The sequence below is a fragment of the Myotis myotis genome, unplaced genomic scaffold (assembly GCF_014108235.1).
Source record: "Myotis myotis isolate mMyoMyo1 unplaced genomic scaffold, mMyoMyo1.p scaffold_m19_p_8, whole genome shotgun sequence".
NCBI lineage: Eukaryota > Metazoa > Chordata > Mammalia > Chiroptera > Vespertilionidae > Myotis > Myotis myotis.
In genome coordinates this window covers 77042955-77064469 of record NW_023416390.1, presented here as the reverse complement: position 1 = coordinate 77064469, position 21515 = coordinate 77042955, and the positions used below count along the sequence as shown (strand labels likewise).

At 43.8% G+C, this 21515-nt stretch overlaps 1 protein-coding gene across 1 annotated transcript in view; it reads right to left on the bottom strand.

The window, feature by feature from the left end:
• The window catches only part of ZRANB3 (zinc finger RANBP2-type containing 3), a 243488-nt gene that overhangs the window by 25082 nt on the left and 196891 nt on the right, over positions 1-21515 (bottom strand). The window contains exon 13 of the mRNA XM_036320667.1: positions 3993-4380. Coding sequence (XP_036176560.1) covers positions 3993-4380 — 388 coding nt within the window. The remainder of the gene's footprint in view (positions 1-3992; positions 4381-21515) is intronic.

The window sequence follows — 21515 nt, the reverse complement described above, 5'->3', positions numbered from 1 at the left end:
TGATAAAGGGATGATAGGGGAAGAGAAGATTTGGGTATTGGTGGTGAATCAACAATTACACTTTGGACATGCTAAGCGTGAGGTACCCATTAGACCAAGCATGTCAAACTCTCGGCCCTCGGGATGCATGCTGCCCACAACGAATATTTTTGCAGCCCAGCCAATATAATGGTATGTAAGAAATGTTTTAATAAAAATTTCATAACTTAATTTTTACAATATCCTGCTATATATAATTATTAATAATGAACTACAACATTCACTAATGACTGATTACTATAATCGTGTTGCATCCATTTCTCTTACGCACCTTATGCACAGGTGCACCATTTCTCTCCACTAATACTAGCAGAAAATAATTTAGCAGCCAATTGCCATGTCATTACTCTTGGACTGACTTGTTTGTTGTGCGCAACAGGAAATATTTCGCTTTTGAAGTACAAGAAAAATAGGTCGATTTGCGTTATGCTTATTAATTTGTGCAGTTATTCAGTGTCTGGTAAGTTAATGTTCAAGAAAAAATATTAATTTTTATTAAAATGTTCTATTATTTTATGTTAACAATTACTCATTTATTTCAGCCCTTTGTATTCATATGTCTCTACTGAAATAAACCTATGTTTCTATGAAAATTGAAGCTTTGTTTTTTTGCGGCCCACATAAACTTAAAACTTGTTTATCTGGCCCGTGTTAGTCTTTGAGTTTGACATGCTTGCATTAGACGTCCAGGTGGAGATAGATGTTAGAGACCACTGGATACATCCAATCTGAATCCAGTGAGAGAAATCTGGGCGTATAACTGTAAAATGTCAAGTGTAAACTATCAATTTTAAGAATAAGGCACAAGAGAAGTGTTACACATCTAATCTAATAATAGAGGAATATGCAAATTTGTCTGTTACAGCATCACGACCGGATCAGCAGGCTGCATCCCCGCCCTCTGCTCAGACAGCTGCAAGGCCTGGGATAGGATAGGATACGATAGGTGGGGATAAGAGAGGAGAGGGAGAGGAAGGCAGGCCTGCATGCACACAGGCCGAGAGGAGAAACAGAAATACAGAAAGGGAACAAGAAAGAGATGCAGGAATGAAAAAGGGAAGGAAACTGCATGCGGAAGGGGGTGACGACCACTGGGGGATGAGGGAGGAGGAGGAGGAGCAGGTGCACCTGGCAAGGGGCGGGGCGTGGGCGGTGTGGAGCAGGGAGCCCCGCCCAGGTGCAGGAGGAGGGCGGTGGCGGCCATTGGCGGGGAGGCGTCCCCGGGTCTGGGACAGAGTGGAGGATGGTCCGAGGCCTTCTGGGTGGAGGTGCTCCTACTTCGTGGCAGCAGTGCCCAGGCCTCGGCCACTTTCGCTGGGCCCGGCATCCCAGGCAGGGAATGGGAGCAGGACAGCAGCAGGGAGGCCGGGGAAGGGGGGCGGGCAGCGAACACCTGGCTGGGGGTTAACGCCCACCCCCCCCACCCCCCCCCCCCCCGAATGGAAGCTTTAAGAAGGGAAGGAGGAAGGGAAGAACTTTATAAAGGAGTCCGTAGAGAGCAGAGTTAAAGAAGGAAAGAGGATGTGTGAGTGAACTGTAGGAGCTATAATGAAAATCAAGTATAGTTGTGTACTGGGGACAGATTTTAAAAGTAGGAGTCAGAAAAGAAAAAAGATAAATGCTAGTGAATAATTAGGCAGGTAGATAGATATTGAAACAGTGGAAGTAAGTAGAGAAGAATGTGGATGAGAAAGGGGGAGGGAAGAAACGTTTTAAAGAGGAGCCGGTAGAGCTTAAAAGAATGGGAAGAAGGAAGAAATGGGGGAGGGAGCAAAGCAGGTCCGAGGGAGAAAGTGAAGAAAAAAATTAAGGTGGGAAGGAAGGAAAAGGGGAGGGACGGTAGGGGTAAAGATTAAGGAAAGAAGGAACATGGGGAGGGAGGGTAGGAGAAAGATGGGAAGAAGGATGATGGAACAGAAGTAGGAAATAAGGAGAAAAGAAAAGTTTATAAATGATGAGTCAGTAGGAAAAAGTGTTACATAAAGGAGAGAGAAAAATGTCTGAGAGGGAGAAGCCAATAAGGAAGTCAACAGCAATTGTGTGTGTGAAGGGAATAATATTAAAAAAAAAAGTTAATAGGGGCAACCAGGCTGGCAGGGGAGGACATTTAGGGGGATCAGGCAGGCAGAGTGGTTAGGGCAGGCAGGCAGGTGAGCAGTTAGGAGCCAGAGGTCCCAGATTGCAACTGGCAGTTGGACATCCCCCGAGGGCTCCCAGGTTGGAGAGGGTGCAGGTCGGGCTGAGGGACACCTCCTCCCCCCACTGGTGCACGAATTTCGTGCACTGGGCCTCTACTTGACAAATATTAGTGCTCACTAGTACACTGTACCAAATCTCACCTAATGTGCTAGAATCTGCATTAGCAACCTCTACAGGAATGTAATATCCTAAGACGGCTCCTTTGATTTTTGGATTCCACCATACCCTCAAAGTGTTACATGGCAGGCAAGGACTTAAAAGTTTAGATGGATTAGAAATAATTCCGTGGTTCAATACTTTTGGGGTATATCCAAATTAAGATTGGAAATCACTATACCAAATTACAGTAACATAAGCCTAATAACTTTTACATACAGTAATATCATTGTTATGTAGAATATATGTTTCTCTTTGAACAGATAGTTGCTTGTTCACAAAAGGTATTTTGTTTTTGTTTGGATTGCTTGGGAGTTTGCTTATTAAATCATGGGTCTAGAAACATTCATTGTTGCTCTTGGTATCATCACAAAGAGAAATCAGAACTATAAAACCCTATTAAATTATAATTTTTGTTGCTAAATCGCTCAACTTACATACTTAATGTGAACTGACATTACTTTGTAGTCACAAGATACTTTATTTTTATTGCCTGTAGCAGTTGGAAATTGAATGAGGTAATGCAAATTGTGAGAGAGATGATATGGGATAAGCTTGTGGTTCCAATTTAGTTCACAGACAACAGGTGTCCACATTACAAATATAACCACCCAGATGGCAGCCTTGTCAGTTTGGGTAGGAACACCCAGAATTGAAAAAGGAAAAGACTCAGCTACTGATTACACTTTCTCTCAAATCAAAGCTAAGACGGAGGGAAGCATGGCAGGCAAGAAGGACCTGCAGTTTCAGCTTCAACTTAGCTGCGTCTTTGTTAATGTTACTACTCTGAAGAATTCACATATGATGGAAAAGTAGATGTGAACAATTATTACACTTGATGAAACAAAATGACTTCTTCCAGGTTCCAAAACTGTCAACTTGGCATTTGAGTTACCATAAAAAATGACCTCTCACCCAGGAGAACTGGCAACAAAGGCATAGAGTGATCTTTTTCTTAAGACAACCAGGTATGAATAATCATTCCAAAAGCAAAGCATCAGGAAATGTCATCTCATGCTATGAAAACGTACTCTGAGGTATGTTTATGATGTCTACTTTTAAAACAGCGTGCTTTAAAAAAGAATAAACTCATAAAACATATCAAATCGGTTCTTTAAAAAGATCTGGAGAGGAATTTCTATGATTGTCATGCAAGAAACATGGCCCAGCGTATATTTTACTAGACAAAGAAGCGACATTGGGTTATTTTGTTATTTGAATAAAAATAATCTATAATTTCTGTAAAATCAAGTATTATCCTCTGAGTAAAGAAAACAGCAGGTCTATGACTATAAGGCATATTTGCTGCCATAGCAACAGAGCTTCTATTCCTGCCCACTGAATTCACATCCTGCTGGCATTAATCAGAAATGTCCATTTGTGCCAAATTAATGCCAGGCCACAGACGCTGGGGGTCCACATTCTTGACGGAGCCAGGAGCTTTCCACATTCCACAAGGGGATACATTCACTTCACATGTGCAGCTGTTCCTCCAGCTTAAAGCTGAAGGCAGTGCCGAGTCACACTGCCCTATGAAGCAGCCGTGGTCTCAAAACACCCCTATCTGGAAACACCCCTGTCGGTGCCCGTGTACTCACCAGCGCTGCCGTGAGGATTCCCACACACTTCACAGTAAGGCAGCAATGCGTTGTTGATGTAGGTGCAGAAACCACAATGCCAGTCCCCGTGGGGAGGGGCCGGGGCGGTGGCCGGGGCTAGAGTTGTGGTTTTCCGGGGCCAGGCCGGCTGCGCCTGTGGGGGGCTGCCGCGGTCATCGGGGGTGACTGACTTCTGTCTTTTAGCTTCAGGTTCAAAACTGTTTTCAAAATCAGTGGTATCTCTTGTAGGTATTTTTCCAGGGCCTAGTGGCACTACAGTATTTTTCTCGTGGAATAGCTTTGAGTCATCACAGGAGGTCACCGAGTTCCTTTTTTTAGGTTTTGGTAAAAAGAAGGATCGGATATCGTGCTGTTTTTCTTTTTCAAACTGGGAAAAACAAACAGTTATCAACTTAACAAGCAATCTGGCATGTGCTTCCCAACGAAACAGCTGGACAACCTGCTTTCAGGAGCCCTGTCTTTTCTCTTTTGAGTACCTTGTTGGGAATGATTCCTGTTTTGCTGGGACTCTTCATATATGTCTAGATGCAGAATACCATTCACACATCCATACACTCCCTGCGTGTGACTTATTTTATTTTAGCATTTACAACGTGCCAAGCACTTCCCATCTATTCACTCATGTGATCCTCACGCCTGCTGTGTGAGGCAGGTACTATGAGTCTTCCCATATTCCAGAGGAGGACACCCAGCTTTGGAGAGGTTAGGTGAATGGGCGACAGGACTTATGTAATTAAAATGTACTTCATAAACTATGGGTTCCACATGCAAATCAGGGAAAGAGGTGCTGTGTGTTTAAATATTTCAGGCCAATCAAGAACCTAGAGAAATGTATTTCACCCAAACCATAAACACAATGTTCATAAAAAATACGTTTTTCATAATTAACTGTTTTTCTTGACCAAGGAATTAGCACAACTACTTTAACAGACACATTTTAATGATTATCTTGTTTTCTTTTCTAACAACAGCGACATCTCACGTTTTTTATCTCTTTTTCAATGTGTAAATCGCAAAATGGTTCAAATTGCAAATTTTATGATTATAACACACACACACACACACATATAATGTATTCATACTTTTTAAAAAATTTCAATCCCCTTCCCCTAACCCCCCCAAAAAAATGGAAGGTAGGAAGGTTTAGGCTGTTCCCGTATTAGTGAAATTAAAACAGATATTATAGGAAAAAAGTTCCTCCCCCAAAATGTACTACTTTTAGCTTATGAGGCTGGTATTTACTAGTATACATTTTCTTTTTCTTTTTTTTTTTAATATATTTTTTATTGATTAAGATATTACATATGTGTCCTTGTCCCCACGTTACCCTCTACCCCCCACCCCCCACCCCCGCTCATGCCCTCACCCCCCCGTTGTCCATGTCCATTGATTAGGCCTATATGCTTGCATATAAGTCCTTTGGTTGATCTTTCCCCCTTACCCCCACCCTCCCCTACCTTCCCTCCAAGTCCCGACAGTCCAATCAATGCCTCTCCGTCTCTGGATCAGTCCTTGTTCATCAGCTTATGTTGTTCATTATATTCCACAAATGAGTGAGATCATGTGGTATTTATCCGCTCTCCAGTTCCATCCATGCTGTGGCAAATGGTAAGAGTTCCTTTTTCTTCTTCCTCTTCTTAAAGAATACCTTTCAGCATTTCATATAATGCTGGTTTGGTGGTGATGAACTCCTTTAGCTTTTTCTTATCCGTGAAGCTCTTTATCTGACCTTCTATTCTGAATGATAGCTTTGCTGGATAAAGTAATCTTGGTTGCAGGTTCTTGCTATTCATCACTTTGAATATTTCTTGCCAGTCTCTTCTGGCCTGCATGGTTTCTGTTGAGAAATCAGCTGACAGTCATATGGGTACTCCCTTGTAGGTAACTGACTGTCTTTCTCTTGCTGCTTTTAAGATTCTCTCTTTATCTTTTGCTCTTGGAATTTTAATTATGATGTGTCTTGGTGTGGTCCTCCTTGGATTCCTTTTGTTTGGGGTTCTCTGCGCTTCCTGGACTTGTAAGTCCATTTCTTTCACCAGGTAGGGGAAGTTTTCTGTCATTATTTCTTCAAAAAGGTTTTCAATATCTTGCCCTCTCTCTCCTTCTGGTACCCCTATAATTCTGATGTTGGTACGCTTGAAGTTGTCCCAGAGGTTCCTTACACTATCTTCATATTTTTGGAATCTCTTTTCTTTTTTCTTTTTCGGTTGGGTATTTTTTGTTTCTTTGTATTTCAAATCTTTGACTTGATTCTTGGGATCCTCTTTTCTGCTGCTGGATCTCTGTAAATTATTCTTTATTTCAGTCAATGTATGCTTAATTTCTAGTTGGTCCTTTTTCATGTCCTCCATGGTCTCCCTATACTTATTGAGGGATTCATTAAATTTATCGGCGGTTTCCATAAAATTCTTGAAAAACCTTATAAACGTGGCCTTGAACTCTATATCCAATCGTTTGCTTTCCTCCATTTCTGCCATTTGTGACCTGTTTCTTTGTCTCCGCATTTTGGCAGCTTCCCTGTGTTGATAGAGTGGCCCTGTGCGCCAGGTGTCCTGTAGGGCCCAGTAGCTCAGCCTCCCCAGTTTCCTGGGGTGGACACTCTTGGTGCACTCTTGGTGCCTTGGTTGTTGTAGAATCACTGGGAGGAATTGACCTCCAGGCCAATTGGCTGTGAGAATCAGCTGTGTCTAAAGTGGGAGAACTTCTGTGCTGAAGACACCCTTCTGGGGCAAGACTTGCTTCAGTGGGGCTTTGGTGCTCACTGAGTCTGCTCCCTGAGTGTGTCCCTTATGGATCTGAGGAGTTGCAGTCTGGATGGACCCCCTCTGACCACTGGGTACAGTGGCTCCTGGATCTAAGGAGGTGCTAATTCAGCTTCTGCCTGAGGCCACACAGCAGGAGCCACGAAGAGGCTCAGCTGTGAATCAATGCAAGCCGCTGCGGGGCCTTGGGCCTTCTCTTGGAAGTTCAGGGTCTGCCTGGTTCGGCTGCAGTTAGGTACATTCACATGCAAAAGCCTCTGCCGCAGCCTGGGTGGGGCGGGGTCTCAGGGAGTCAAAGGGCGGAGAAGCAGCTATGGCCGATTCTCCGCCCGGAGTCACGCGTCTCAGTGTCCCGGTAACGGCTGCAAGCACCTCTGAGGGAAAGCCGCCCTCAAGTTCGCCCGCTGCCGGACAGACCAGCCTCTCCCCGTATGAGACCTGGGTCCCCAGAGACTTCCCGGAACCGGAGTTCAGAGCAGTCAGGAGCCTGTGATTCAAAAAGACAGCCGCGTCCTCAGGTGCTACCCCCTTTCCTCGCGCACGCGCGAGCCGCCGTACCTCTGCACTTCACCTCCGCAGCTCCTCTGGCTCTCAGCGTGCTTTTCTTTCCTTCTAGTTGTAGAATTTACACTCAGCCAGCCTTCCTGTTGTTCTGGATGATGTTTGCTCAGTCCTTTGCGGTAATTTTCGATTGTTGTGTGAGGCGACAATTTCCCGGTGTTTACCTATGCCGCCATCTTAGTTGCTTTCCTACTAGTATACATTTTCACATACTATAAAATAATTGTCTAATTACTTGTGGAAGTTATAGATTTTAGATAAAAATATAAAAATGAAATAATTAATGATGAGACAAATTTTTTAAAACAACGCACAAAGGAAATTATAAGAAAAGGATGGAGAAAAGCAGAGAAATTAGCAGATTTAATAGAGTTTGGGGTTTAAAAAAGAAATGAGGGAACAAAGATAAAAAAAATTAAAGAAAATGTTCTACCCATATAATAGGACTGCAAATGGCCTCGCAGGATTTTGAAAATATTAGCAAATGTTCAGCAAACATGAACAGATTTGATCAGCTATTGCTAGTGAAGTGATGAGGATTTTAAGGTGGAGGTCAGCTCTCCGAGTCTCTGCATGTCTGGAAGTAGCTGGTTTTGTCCTAACCCTTAGTCAGTAGTTTCACTGGGCAAACGATTCTTAAATGTTTAAAGACATCCCTTTACTTTTTCCAACATTCGATGAGGGTGAGGCTGTTCCCTTATAGATGAAAGCTTTTTGCTTGTTTTAGACACTTTCCAGGCCTTTTATCCCCGGTGTTCTACCATTTCAATGGTCTGCACTTACTCATCCATATCTGTTTCTTTTTTTTTTTTTTTGTACCTGAATTATAGTGGTTTTTATTTATTTTTTATTGATTAAGGTATTACAAATGTGTCCTTATCCCCACATTATCCCCCATCCCCCCCACTCATGCCCTCACCCCCCTGTTGTCTGTGTCCATTGGATAGGCCTATATGCTTGCATATAAGTCCTTTGGTTGATCTCTCCCCCTTACCCCCACCCTCCTCTACCTTCCCTCTGAGGTTTGACGGTCTGATCAATGCTTCTCTGTCTCTGGATCTGTTTCTGTTCATCAGTTTATGTTGTTCATTATATTCCATAAATGAGTGAGATCATGTGGTATTCATCTTTCTCTGGCTGGCTTATTTCACTTAGCATAATGCTCTCCAGTTCCATCTACATGCCTTCTGCTCAGCACTCGGGATTCCTCAGTTTTGAACAGTATTATCTTTAGCTCTTGGACATTTCCATTGTTCTTTGATAATTTCTTCCATTCCTTCTCTCTTCTGGAATTCCTGTTAGCAAAACTTAGGGCCGAGACATCTATATCTTTTATTCTAATATTTCCCTTTTTTGGTGTTTTTACTTTCTAAACTCTTGGAGTTTTCCTGTATATGTATGTGTGTGTGTATATATATAAAGTCCTCACCCAAGGATGTTTTGATTGATTTTTGAGGGGGGGGGGGAGAGAGAGAGAGAGAGAGAGAGAGAGAGAGAGAGAGAGAGAACACATCAGTTGGTTGCCTTCTGTACATGCCCCCCAAACCCTTGACCTTTTGGTATACAGGACGGTGCTCCAACCCACTGAGGCACCCTGTCAGGGCAGAGGTTTCCTCTATTTTATCTTTCGAACCTTCTAGAGAATTTTTTATTTTGGCAGTAATATTTTTAATTTCTAAAAGTTCCTTCTTCTTCCCTGTTCCTTTTTCATGTTATTGATTTTACTCATATTGGCAATATTATTTCAAACCTGAGGCTACTAAGTGGAGTTTCTAAAAAGTTATCCTTAGGATAAATTTTTGTATCATTTTGTTCACTTTTTTAGCTACAGATTTTCTCCTCAGATGTCCAATGACCTTTGCTGTCCCTCCCTACATAAGAATGAAGGAACAGAAGGGTTGCCTGGGAACTCAGGACACAGGGGCTTATCACCAGAAGGTCTGATAGGACACAGTGATTGAATGGGAGGGATGAGGTGGATGGAAGGGCCCAGAGTGACCCGAGCCTCCTCGTTTATGATGTGCAACACTGTGGTGATGACATTCTCAGTTACTGTAATAGGGAGCACAGAAAGGAACGGGGCTCATTAGAAGGCACAAAGAGAAAAGGAAATAAGCCCACTTTTTGACATGTGTGGGGACTGGGGGCACTGGGGTATGGAGTGTGGGGAGGGGGAAGTGTCAGGAAACAGGTCTGGAAGAGCCAGCTGGGTTTACCCATCCGGGAACACTGGCATAGAGAAGTCGCTAACGTCACAGGACTGGATGTCACCACAAGTGGAGGGGGCAGGAAGTGAGGAAAGGGGAAAGCCACACAGAGAAAGCAGAGGAGCAGCATGAAGGCTGGAATGAGGAAGAGATACCGAGAAGAAAACAGAAAGGGAACAGTAAAAAAGGTAGGAAATCAGGAGAGTAGTGGCTTTAGTGTATGTGTACTTTGGTTTTCCATTCATTCTACTAAGTGCTTAGTGGGTGCTTTCAATCAGAAAACCTCAAGTCCTTCAGCTATGGGAAATTTTTTTATAGTTTTTTTCTTCCTCTATGTCCTCTGTTTGTAATTCCTATTAGGCAAAAAGCTTCGGAACTGATCATATGATTTTCTTCACCTTTTCTCACATTTTACCATTTCTATTTGTTCTACTCTGTGTGATTTCCTCATTTTCCTTTCCATCCTTGCTGAATTAGTCCTTCCTAAGATACAGGTTCAATTTCTAAGAGCGTTTCCTTGTTCTCTGATTTTTCCCTCCTTGCTCTTGTTTCATGGGTACAAGACATTCTTTTTCTTCTCTGTGAATATCAATGGCAGTTGTGGTGTTTTTTAAAGTTTCCTTCAGCTCATTGCATTGTCGGTTTCTTTTCTACCCCTATCTGGGCTCACATGCTTGTTTTGGTTTCTGTTTCATCTGAGTGGCTTCCTTTCACACCCAGTAGCCCTGCTGTCCATTCATATTGAAAAATAAGACACTAAAATGCTACTGTTGGAAGTTCCATGTGGGAAACTTCACTGGGGTCAGCAGTGACTGCCTGGGGGTCCCATTCAGTCTCCGCTGTTGCTTCTTAGTCCAGTTTCTCCAGAAAGGGGTCCTCCAGGCTCCTGCCCGGAGGATGCAGTGCTGGCTACAAGGGACCCAGGAGTCGATCAGAGGGTGCTATGTCTGTAGCCATACCACCTCGAACGTCCCCATATCATCTGATCTTGGGAGCTGAGTGGGGTTGGGCCTGGTTAGTACTTGGATGGGAGAAGATGGGTACCAAGCACTTCATCATTATTAAGGAGTCTTTCCCCTAACGTGCTTGTTTTCAATATACTGCCTTAACCCCTCCCTCAACTGGTTCTCTTCCTAGATAAAATTTTAAAGACATTTTTAAAGAAGAGCAAATAAAACAGCTAAATAAATAAATATGAAATACCAAAAAAACAAACAAAATCTCTCTCTATATAAAAGCCTAAGCAACCATTACGACCAGTTGCTTGATGTGCACTGACCACCTGGGGGCAGATGCTCAACATAGAAGGTGCCCCCTGGTGGTCAGTGTGCTCCCACAGCCAACCTTCCAAGGCCAGACAACCTCCTGCGGTCCCTCCCCCTGGACTCAGCGAGACAGCCCCCATCAGCTGAGGGGTCTGATCACCGGCCACGCTGAGGGACACCACCTGTGCATGAATTCGTGCACTGGGCCTCTAGTATACAATAATAGGCTATTGTTACTTATACTGAATAATGTTTAAATAAAAACAAAACTTTTGTCTCATTCTACATTTTAAATAATTTGTTTCTATAAAAACATTTTAATTTCTCCATCTCTCCACTAAAAGATAAAATGAAACAAAACTGTTTCAGATTTGTTTTTTAAAAAGCAACCCTCTCTCCAATAACACAAAACAAAACCTAAGAAAATTCTCAGGGCCTTAAAATATCAGCTTTTATAGTTGATCTCTTCAATTAAGCTATTTAATTAAGCTATTTTTAAAAGAACTTCTTTTACTAGTTAAGGAATGACTAATTTTGAAAATTAGCATTTGAAAAATTCTCATTCTCTGCTAGAGGCGGGTTGAAAGTCAAGGTTAGCAGTGACTGGGGGTGATCAGAAATTGAAGTCGCCCCCCTGCGCTGCTCAGGTGTACTCACAGTGCCTGGGAGCAATCAGTATAGGTGCTATTTTGAAACTACAGCCACTTGGTTAATCATAAATTGAGGCTGTAGCATGTAAATTTCAGAAAAGGAGTGGGCAGGCAGAAAGGGAGTCATTTTATATCATCTCAGGAAACCAAGGATACACAGAACATAATTTTAGAAAAAAGGAAAGGATGAGATTAATCTGTAACAATGACTTCAGCTAATGTTATGGTGGCTAAATTAGACAATGATGAATGTAGTTACAGAGAGTGAATGTTACAAGTTAGGGCCCTGGCCATGGGGCTGCCAGAAGCTGTGAGGCATAAGAGAATAAAAACTTCTTCCGAGATCCTCAGTTATAATGAACAACATAAACTGATGAACAAAAACAGATCCAGAGACAGAGAAGCATCAATCAGATGCTCAAACCTCAGAGGGAAGGTAGGGGAGGGTGGGGTAAGGGGGAGAGATCAACCAAAGGACTTGTATGCATGCATATAAGCCCAACCAATGGACACAGACACCAGGGGGCTGAGGGCATAAATAGGGAGGTGGGGGGGGGGGGCAATGGGGGGATAAGAATACATATGTAATACCTTAATCAAGAAAGAAACATAAATAAATAAATAAATAAATAAATAAATAAATAAATAGATAAAAAGAATAAAAAGAAACTGATCCATATCACCAGTTCTGTTTTCTGATTGTAGCCTCTGAGCAGGAAGCTGGCTGACAAGGTTTCTTTGACACTGAGCTATGACTGAGAAACAGGTGAGAAAATCTCTGACACGTCCTAGTGAGAACTGTCCATGTTGGATGGGAACAAGAAGAGTCACAGGTTTACTGAATACAAGTTCTCAATTTGAGATTCATGGGCCTCTCACTAGACCTTGAACAGCCTTCAGTGAGCCCGAGAAAGCCCGGGATTGACTAGAAAAGGTTGTATTGTATGTGTATTTTCTGAGAGCAGTTCTTTGTTTTCTCCATAGTCTCAAAGGGATTCAGGCCCCAACAGAGGTTAAAAGCCACTGGATTATGCCCGGCTGGTGTGGTTCAGTGGTTGAGCACTGACCTATGAACCAAGTGGTCACGGTTTGATTCCCAGTCAGGGCACATGCCCAGGTTGCAGGCTCAATCCCCGGTAGGGGGCATTTAGGAGTCAGCCAATCTCTCTCCTCATTGATGTTTCTCTCTCTCTCTCTCTCCCTTCCTCTCTGAAATCAATTATATATATATATATATTTAAAAAGGCACTGGATTAGAATAAAATACCTGAAGATGCACACATGGTTCAAGTAGTTCCACTTCTTTCCTTATTTTTCTAGAGATAACGAGAGATTGAAGGATCATACGTGAATGTACACATGGGTGGTGAACTCTTTTTAAGAGGAAACAAATGCATACATTCTCTTAAATAATGAGGATCCCTCTAGCTGATCTCAAATAATTAAAAAAAACACACCTGAATAATGCCAAGACACAGTAACTTCCGTGCAGGCGTGAAAGATGCTCACTTAGCTCACCTGCCTATCGCTGTAACTGGGCTCTGAACAGCTTCCCATAAGAGCCAGTGACAGGGGAGTGCTCATGCGTCCCAAAGGGAAACCGTTGATGAGGTGAGTAGAAGAAAGTGCCTGGGCTGCAATGGTGAGGGGACTCAGGAGACACTACTGTGCTGGCAGGACTCAAAGGTGTCACGTACGTCAGCCTAAAACAAAACCCTCTCCTGGATGACGGGAGGCCCTCTCCAGGGACAGGTCACCAACAGCTCTTCCTGGAGCGCCCACTGGGGACATGTCTGGTTAATACAAGAAGGAAGTGACCTCGAGCAAGATTTGTAGGCACAGATACTAAACATGAACGCAAAATTCCTATATCTGTTAAGCTGCTTCTAATAGCTTTTCTTTTAAAATTTAAATGAATTTTTGAAAAGTGATCATGGATCCACTGAAGACTGCATCTGAGAAAAAAGTTTAAAAAAAAATAACTGTAAACAGAACACTCCCCAAATAAACAGGTTTTTCAGAAATATTAGGTTTCACAATAACATGACCCCCTGCAGGAGCAAGCTCTCTCGGTCTCGCCGCAACACTGATGGTTACATAGTCAGCACCCTCACTGCGGCGGCAGGTCGACATTCAAAAATTACTGACTTAATAATATTACAGCACTTCTCAGTGGTAAAGAAAAGCAGGAACACAGGAAGTCAAAATATTTTTATGGCCTAGGAAAGCTTTGTTACTTAATAGCGAGAGCAAGCTACAAAGTCTTTCTTTTATAACTACCTTCTTGCCTCAATAAGAGACATTATAGTAACAACTTATTCACAAATGTCCTAGCTCATCATGACGGTCCTTGTAGAGAAGTAACGATTTTAAGTGGCCCTTTAATGTGATAGGAAACTTACATTAGGTGTTTCTAAATAGGAGGAGTGACCTGAGTTTGCAGTAATTTTTGTCCAAAGGCTTTGGGGAAATATCGTTAAGTCAACACGCCCGTGTCATAAGCAATGTGGAAAATGGAAGGGCATGTTCCTCTCTTCAGTCATATTGCTGACACCCAGTTATTGTGTTCCTGTCTTTTGTCCAATTGTTTTTGAAAAACAAAAGAAAAAATACTGCTTTTGGTGAGAAGTGCTGGGCATAAAAACTGCAAAATGCTTAATGTGACAAAGTGCACGCTTTTCTCTGAAAGGTGCAGGGACTGATACATCTGCTCTGTTTTACAGCGTGGTAAACCACTGGTCTTTAGAGACAAAGCCTCTGGCCACGATGATCAGATTAAGTCAGTTGCTAGAACCGAAGGAGAGGAAAAGAAAATCTAGTAAAACTCATAAAAAAGCAATAAAGCACTTCAAAGCCTGGTGCGAGTCCAGCTCAGCACACACCGCCAGCAGAGACGCTGAGGGCGGGCTGAACAGACTGATCCCAGGACAGCTCTGGTAGAAACCGTCACTGCCTTGTGTCAGTCATCTCACCACAATACTGACGATCCTAAAAGAACTGACGAAACTGCTGTGTTACGAACGAGGGACCTCGACATGTGCTGGTCTCCTGAATGGCTGATGACTGATGACTGGGACTGGCACTAAGACAAGGGCCTTCTCTACCATTTATGATCAAGTCAGGGGACATAGAGTGACAAACGTCGTCTCATCATCAAACGGAAAATACATTTTTTAATTCTCCTAAAAATAATGACTGAATTTTTCAGACTTTGCAAAATGTTCATTCCCAATGTAGTTAAAACTGTGACAGTGATCAACTCTTAGGCGCAAGTTTTTCTCTGTGGGCAAAGAGAAAACAAAACAAACAAAATAAAACGCTCTGGTTTAAAAAAGGGTAAAAGTGAACAATGTTATTACTTATTTCTAAAGATGACATCAAGAGCAGTGCAGCAAATGTCTTTGGGGGTGGCTCTCTTCCAAGGACAATTAGAATTTACAGCAAAACGTTACCTAATATCACGCACAGAGCGCTGGAATGGGACGCGGGGTAAGTCGTTCAGAGCCCACGGGCCACAGTCTCTCCCTAAGGTCTAGGCCTGACGTCCATATGCCTCTTGGATGTCAGCTGAGTGCTTCAGAGGCTCCTCACACTCAAGGTCGCACATGGACTCCTCACGCCACCTGTAAGCCAGCTCCTCTCCTGCCCTCGGTCTCCTGGCTCCACTGCTTACCCGGTGAGCCCTGAAGGCTCTGCTATGGATCCTCCCGCCGTAGACAGAACTGGGTCACTTCCTACCACTCCAGCTGGCCCTCCCCTCACCTGCTTACATGCCTCCGCTCGTGGCTGTTTCAATCCCCTCTCCCTTCCTGAACACGATGCTATTAACCAGGGTGCCACACAGGCCTCCCTGTATTGATTCTATCCCTGGTGGGCGTGAAATTTTTCTCTTTCACTCTATCACCACTGCCACTGTTAGGAGTTCAGGATGTTTACTACCCCAAATCCCATTTGGGAATCCCTGACAAGGACACTTCTATTTAGTAATAACCTTACCAGTAAGAAAGAACTGGCTTTATCAATAGACCCGCGTACCTGAGAGCACCACAGTAAAATTTCAGTACAAGGTGTATTACAAAAACCATCTGACGGCCACAGTTAGACTTCCCGCCATTCCCCCCACATCCAGCAGTGGAGAAGGCTGTGGGGCCGGACAGGCCCTGTGGACACACAGGTGCAGAGGACAGAAGCCCATTAACTTTGAACTGTGGCCCAACCAAGTTCTCAGGCTCTGAAAATTCAGACCAACAGCTCCTCCTCCAGGGGTAGGGCAGAAAGCCGCGAGGGAGCGGCTGGCCTGGAACTGGATGGGAGGGAGGCAGGAAAAGAATCGGTTCCCCAAGTACCACTGCCTCCAAGAACTTGTCCCCTCTTAGGATTCATTTCCCACACTGCCCCTTTTGAAAACGGAAATCTGATCACGACACTCATCTGCTTAAAGGCCTCTGATGAGCCCTGGCCGGTGTGGCTCAGTTGGCTGGGTGTCATCCTATGGGCTGAGAAATTGCTGGTTAGATTCCCAGTCAGGGCACATGCCTGGGTTGTGGGCTTGATCCCCAGTAGGGGGCGTGCAGGAGGCAGCCAACCCATGATTCTCTCTTCTCCCTTGCTTACTCTTCCTCTAAAAATCAATGAACTATTCTTAAAAAAAAAAAAAAAAAAAATCAGTGGGGAAAAAAATAAAAACCTCTAATGACCCTGCTGTTACCGGGATAATGTCCAACTGCCGGGCACGGCCTGTGTGGCTTCCGCCTGACTGCAGTTTCGGGCTTCCTCTCCTGTGACTCCCTCCCCGTGTGCCCTCTGCCCGCACGTTCACATGGAATAGCGTTCCCAGAAACACCGACGTCTGTTCATGTCACGGTGCTTTGGGGCTCCCTCTGCCTGAGCTAGAACTCCTCTCTGAGCCCATCCTCAGAATCCACTTCCGAAGGAAAACTTCCCACTGCCCCGGGCAGCCATTTGTTTCGTCCGGTGTGCCCGGAGCCCTCCTCACATATCTGTTCTCACATGTGTCACATTACATTAAAACGACGTGCTTACAATACTCTCTCTCAATTGGAGGAAGCTCCAAAGGAAAGCTAGCAGTTTTCCTTACCTTTGCACCTAGCAAACATCCTTTTACACATAAGAGCTCTAATGAGATAGTTTAATTATCAAATTCACTCTTTTAAAGTGTCCATTCAAGTGATTTTTTTTAGCATATTCAGAATTAGGCAACTATCACCACTGTTTAATTAGAAAACATTTTCATCACCCTCACAAGGAGACCCCATGCCACTGAAGCAGCCAGTCCCTCCCCGCGGACCCCAAGGCCTGTCTCCCACTACTCTACTCTTTCTCTGTGGGTCTGCCTATCTGGCTAATTCTTCTAAACAGAACCAGCCAAGATGGGGCCTTTCACCTGCATAATGTTTTCAGGGGTTCCTCTATACTGTAGCCATGTGCCAGGACCTTGTTTCTTTTCATGGCCGAGGAATAGTCCATCACGTGGATACACAGCACTATTCTTTCATCAACTGATGAACAGTTGAACTGGTCTAACTTTTTGGCTATTATGAATCATGCTGCTATGATATTCAAGTACAAACTTTTTTTTAAAATATATTTTATTGATTTTTTACAGAGAGGAAGGGAGAGAGATAGAGAGTTAGAAACATCGATGAGAGAGAAACATCGATCAGCTGCCTCCTGCACATCTCCTACTGGGGATGTGCCCGCAACCCAGGTACATGCCCTTGACCGGAATCGAACCTGGGACCCTTCAGTCCGCAGGCCGATGCTCTATCCACTGAGCCAAACCGGTTTCGGCAAGTGTGTGTGGACATTTTTTAATTTCACTGGAAGTGGAACTGCTATGTTTACTAGTTTAAGGAACTGCTAGATTGTTTTTCAAAATGGCTGCATTTTACATTCCTATCAGCAATGGATGGGTGCTCCAATTTCTCTACATTTTTGCCAACACTTATTGTCTGACTTTTTAATTTTTGTCATTTTTCTGGGTGTGAAGTGGTATCTCGCTGTGGTTTTGATTTGCATTTCACATAATCTTAATAAATATTTATATATAAACATTTTATATATAATGAATTATCTTTGAATGTATTATGTGTAGTACACATTCCATATACACTGGCTAAGCCAAAATGAAGTGTTTCATGTCCTATGCATTCCACAAGTAATCGAGGGTCTACAGTACAATGGTTCTAATGCCTCTAGTATAGTTTGGCAAGGAAATGAAAGTAGAGTTTAGAGCAGAGAGGCATGGGCTCAATCCCAGCTCTGCACATACTGACTGTGGCAGCCAACTTAACCTTTCTGAGCGTTAGTGGGACGTGTTAGCAGTATCTGCCTCATGGTGTAGCACTGTGACTGCACGGAATAACCACTCGGTTAATTATTATGATTACTACCACATGTTAATTATTATTACTGAGTGACTTGAAGTCACAGAGGCAAACAAGACAACTGCCTAGTAATAGCACTATGTGATGTAAGCGATGACAGAGATATCTGAATGTCTCCATGACAATGAGGCTGCCTCTGATTCTTATCATTAGGCTATTATGCAGACTAGTTAATAACGTTTACAGAGTGGTTTGAATTCTAAAATACATATTAAATAAATATCAAATGTGAGGTGTGTTCGCTTTAAGAAACCAGGCCTTTAGCATATTCAGAAACAAGAGGCTTGGATGAGACAAATTCAGACTTCACCAATGCCACAGTTCCTGCGTCAACTTACTTCCTGCTGTTACCATTTTTTCAATGAGGCACGATGTGGGAAACAAGGCTATTATTTCTTATATATTTGTGACAGATTCTTATTTGTACTTTTTAGCCCACAAGAAAACAAATATTTCACACAATGTTGGAATTTAATAAATATGCAGTTTATGAATTTTGAGGGCATACTTTGAAATTTCACAGTTGTGCTGGAGAGCTCTCCTTTCCAACTACATACACTATTTTTGCAGCAAACCAGCAACCATCCTATGTTCTTTTTTCTTAATATATATTTCTATATTGATTTCAGAGAAGAAGGGAGGGGGAAAGAGAGACAGAAACATCAATGATGAGAGAAAGCACTGATCAGCTGCCTCCTGCATGCCCCTCATTGGGGACCGAGCCCACAACCCGGGCATGTGCCCTTGACCGGAATTGAACCCGGGTATCTTTCAGTCCGCAGGCTGATGCTCTCGCCACTGAGCCAAACCAGCCAGGGCAGCCATCCACTGTTCCCAATGCCAATGTGGTGTCTGAAAGGTAAATCTGCTTTGGGTGAAGGATGCCCTAGAAGGCCCAGCGGACAAAGGCCAGGGACTGGAGCTTGGTCATGACAGAAAAGGCAGTGCTATGAGCCAGGGCAGAGACATGAGCCCTGGGGAGGTAAGGAAGGCCAGACAGCCAGGAAGAGGCCAATGAGAGAGGAAACCTGGGAGACACTGAACTAAGAGCCACTACGTGAAGACAACTGGCAAGGAGCACAGAGAGTGCAGGAGTGGGGACTTGGGAGCTATCTGGAAATCTGCTCCCACGTGGAAGAGAACTGCTGTCTGAAGGACCAGAGGGAAGCAGATCAGGCAGAAGGAAGGCTTGTCCTCAGCAGGACCTGGACTTGCTAAGTCAGTCCTTTCTTTTGCTCAACGGTGAATCACTTATGCACCAAGCTTCTCTTTGGATACTTTATTATACTATGGAGTATAAGTTATATACTTAGAAAGGACCTTGGAAGCCATCTAGTGATCTAGGAACACAATGGCTGAATAAATGATGATGCTAATTACCCATTAAGGGCCAAAAGAGGATGGAAAGGTCCCTGAAGAGGGTAGGGGAAGGGCCCAGTTTACCACAGCTATAGCTAAAGGAAGGAATATCCCTCAGATGATGGTGGCAAAAATGAAGCAGCCTTCAATTATTTGGAAATGACAACATAGACTAATAGAGTCCACATTTCTCTCTTTCCATCTGGAGACAACCTACTTTATCATTCAGTGGAAGCCAATGTAGGAAAATGAAAGCATCTCAAAGTCAAAAGAGAATTAGAAGCCGTGTGCATTCAGACGAGAAGAAATGAACGAGCTTGAGAAAACAGACCCGGGCTGAGGCAGCGACCCTGGTGGAAGGACGACTCCTGAGGAGACAGCCACCTGGGCTGCGCAAAGGTGCCCTTCCCCGTGGTCCTGGGATGTTCGCTCTCATCTGAGTTGTACTTAAATTCGAGTTTCATTTGGGTTAACAAATAATGTCTTAAAAATGTAAATCTCTCTAGGATGGGTGAAGAATTGTGACTCATACACTTGTGTGGATTAATGCCATGCAGGTGATTATTTAAATGTTTAACAGCAGCTATAGTAGGGGCAGTGACCAGTATTGGGTCAAAGCAGAGCCTGCGGGGCCCCGTGCTGCCGGGTCACAGAGGTCCCTGAGACCCCGTAGTGAGGTGAGGGCCTACACACAGGAGGGGACTGAGGAAGTGGCTAGTTACCAATCATCACCCAAATATTTGATATTTAACAACCAGCACACTTCTGGTATATGCTGGTAGAACACCATCCTGATTCCACAGATCTTTTCATCCTAATAGCTGGGTTATGTAACAGAAAGAGGATTCTGATGAAGAGAGGAGGGAGATAGAGATGAGATACCATTCTGAAGGGCAGTGAACACCAGGGGAGAAAGAATGCAGGAAATATAAAAATGAATAGAAAAATTCTATCCACAAAAATTTTCTCTCCTTTCCCTCCTCCTCTTCTTCCTAACCACAGGCCTCTTGTCCCCAGGGCCCCTCATCATACTAAAGTTAGGCTCTAGGTCAGTTCCCTGAAGACCAATCTGTCACACCGACCATATTTATTGGTTTTCCGAAAATCATTCATAGACTTCACAGTCTTTTGAATGTGTTGGGCTGGCAGGGGTAAGAAGACTGGGAGCTGGGGACCCGGGGGACTCGAGCCTCCTGGCTCTCTTCCTGCCCCGGTTTATCCTCTTTGCCCTTCAGGCTCACCCTCTGCTCCTGGTCTTCCCCCGGGCGCTCCTCTCCCTCCCCTTCTCCAGGGCTGAGGCGGAGCTGAGTGATGCGCTAACACACGCAGTCTGTCCTTCGCAGGGAAAGGCCCCTGTTCTCTGCCCCAGCTCCGACTTCCTGCCGCAGCCTCGGAGCGCTGGAGCGGAGATAAAACTAACATTCCTTAAAATGCTGACACCGCCAAAACAGTCACAAGCTGTTCAAAGCCATCTAATTAGAACTGTTACAAACTTTCCAGTTAAACACGTGCTTGTTTGTTTTTTAATGACAATTGACAAATTTAGTTAATTTGGCAAAGCTTAATTAACAAAAGTAGAAATAGCCTAAAATGCCAAATGTAGGAAAAAATTTTAAAAGGATCAGAAAGAAATCCGTATAAATAGAAAAATTCCCATAGGAAATGCTGATTTTGGCAACATTCAGAAGAAAAATATGTTTGTCAGTAGACTAAATTTTTTTAGGACCTTTCAACAAATTGAACATTTCTTAAAAATGCATGAAGCGGGAGGATGTAAAGAGAAGCGCTATGTGGCATTCCCACCTAAAGTCATTCAAGCACATTTCACATGCGGGCCCGAAAAACCAAACAAATATAAAGCAAGACAAATGGCCTGTTATAAGGTTCCGATTCACACACACCCTCCCTTATCCACGGGGACACGTTCCAAGACGCCCAGTGGATGCCTGGAACCGAGGACAGCACCAAGCCCTCTACGCACTATGATTTTCTACACACACCTTTTCACGTAAAGGAAGCACATTCTGGCTCCTCTTTGGCATATCTGAGTGGCTGGCATCACTACTCTTGTGCTCTGGGGCCATTATTAGGTAAAATAAGGGTGACTTGAACACAAGCGCTGCAATACTGGGACAGTCAATCTGATAATCCTGACGGCTACTAAGTAACTAACGGGCGGGGCATATACAACGTGGAGACAAGGGATGATTGATGTCCTGGTGGACTGGAGCCGAATGGCAGGGGATTTCTCCGCTACTCAGAACGGTGGCACAACTTAACACTTAGGAAGT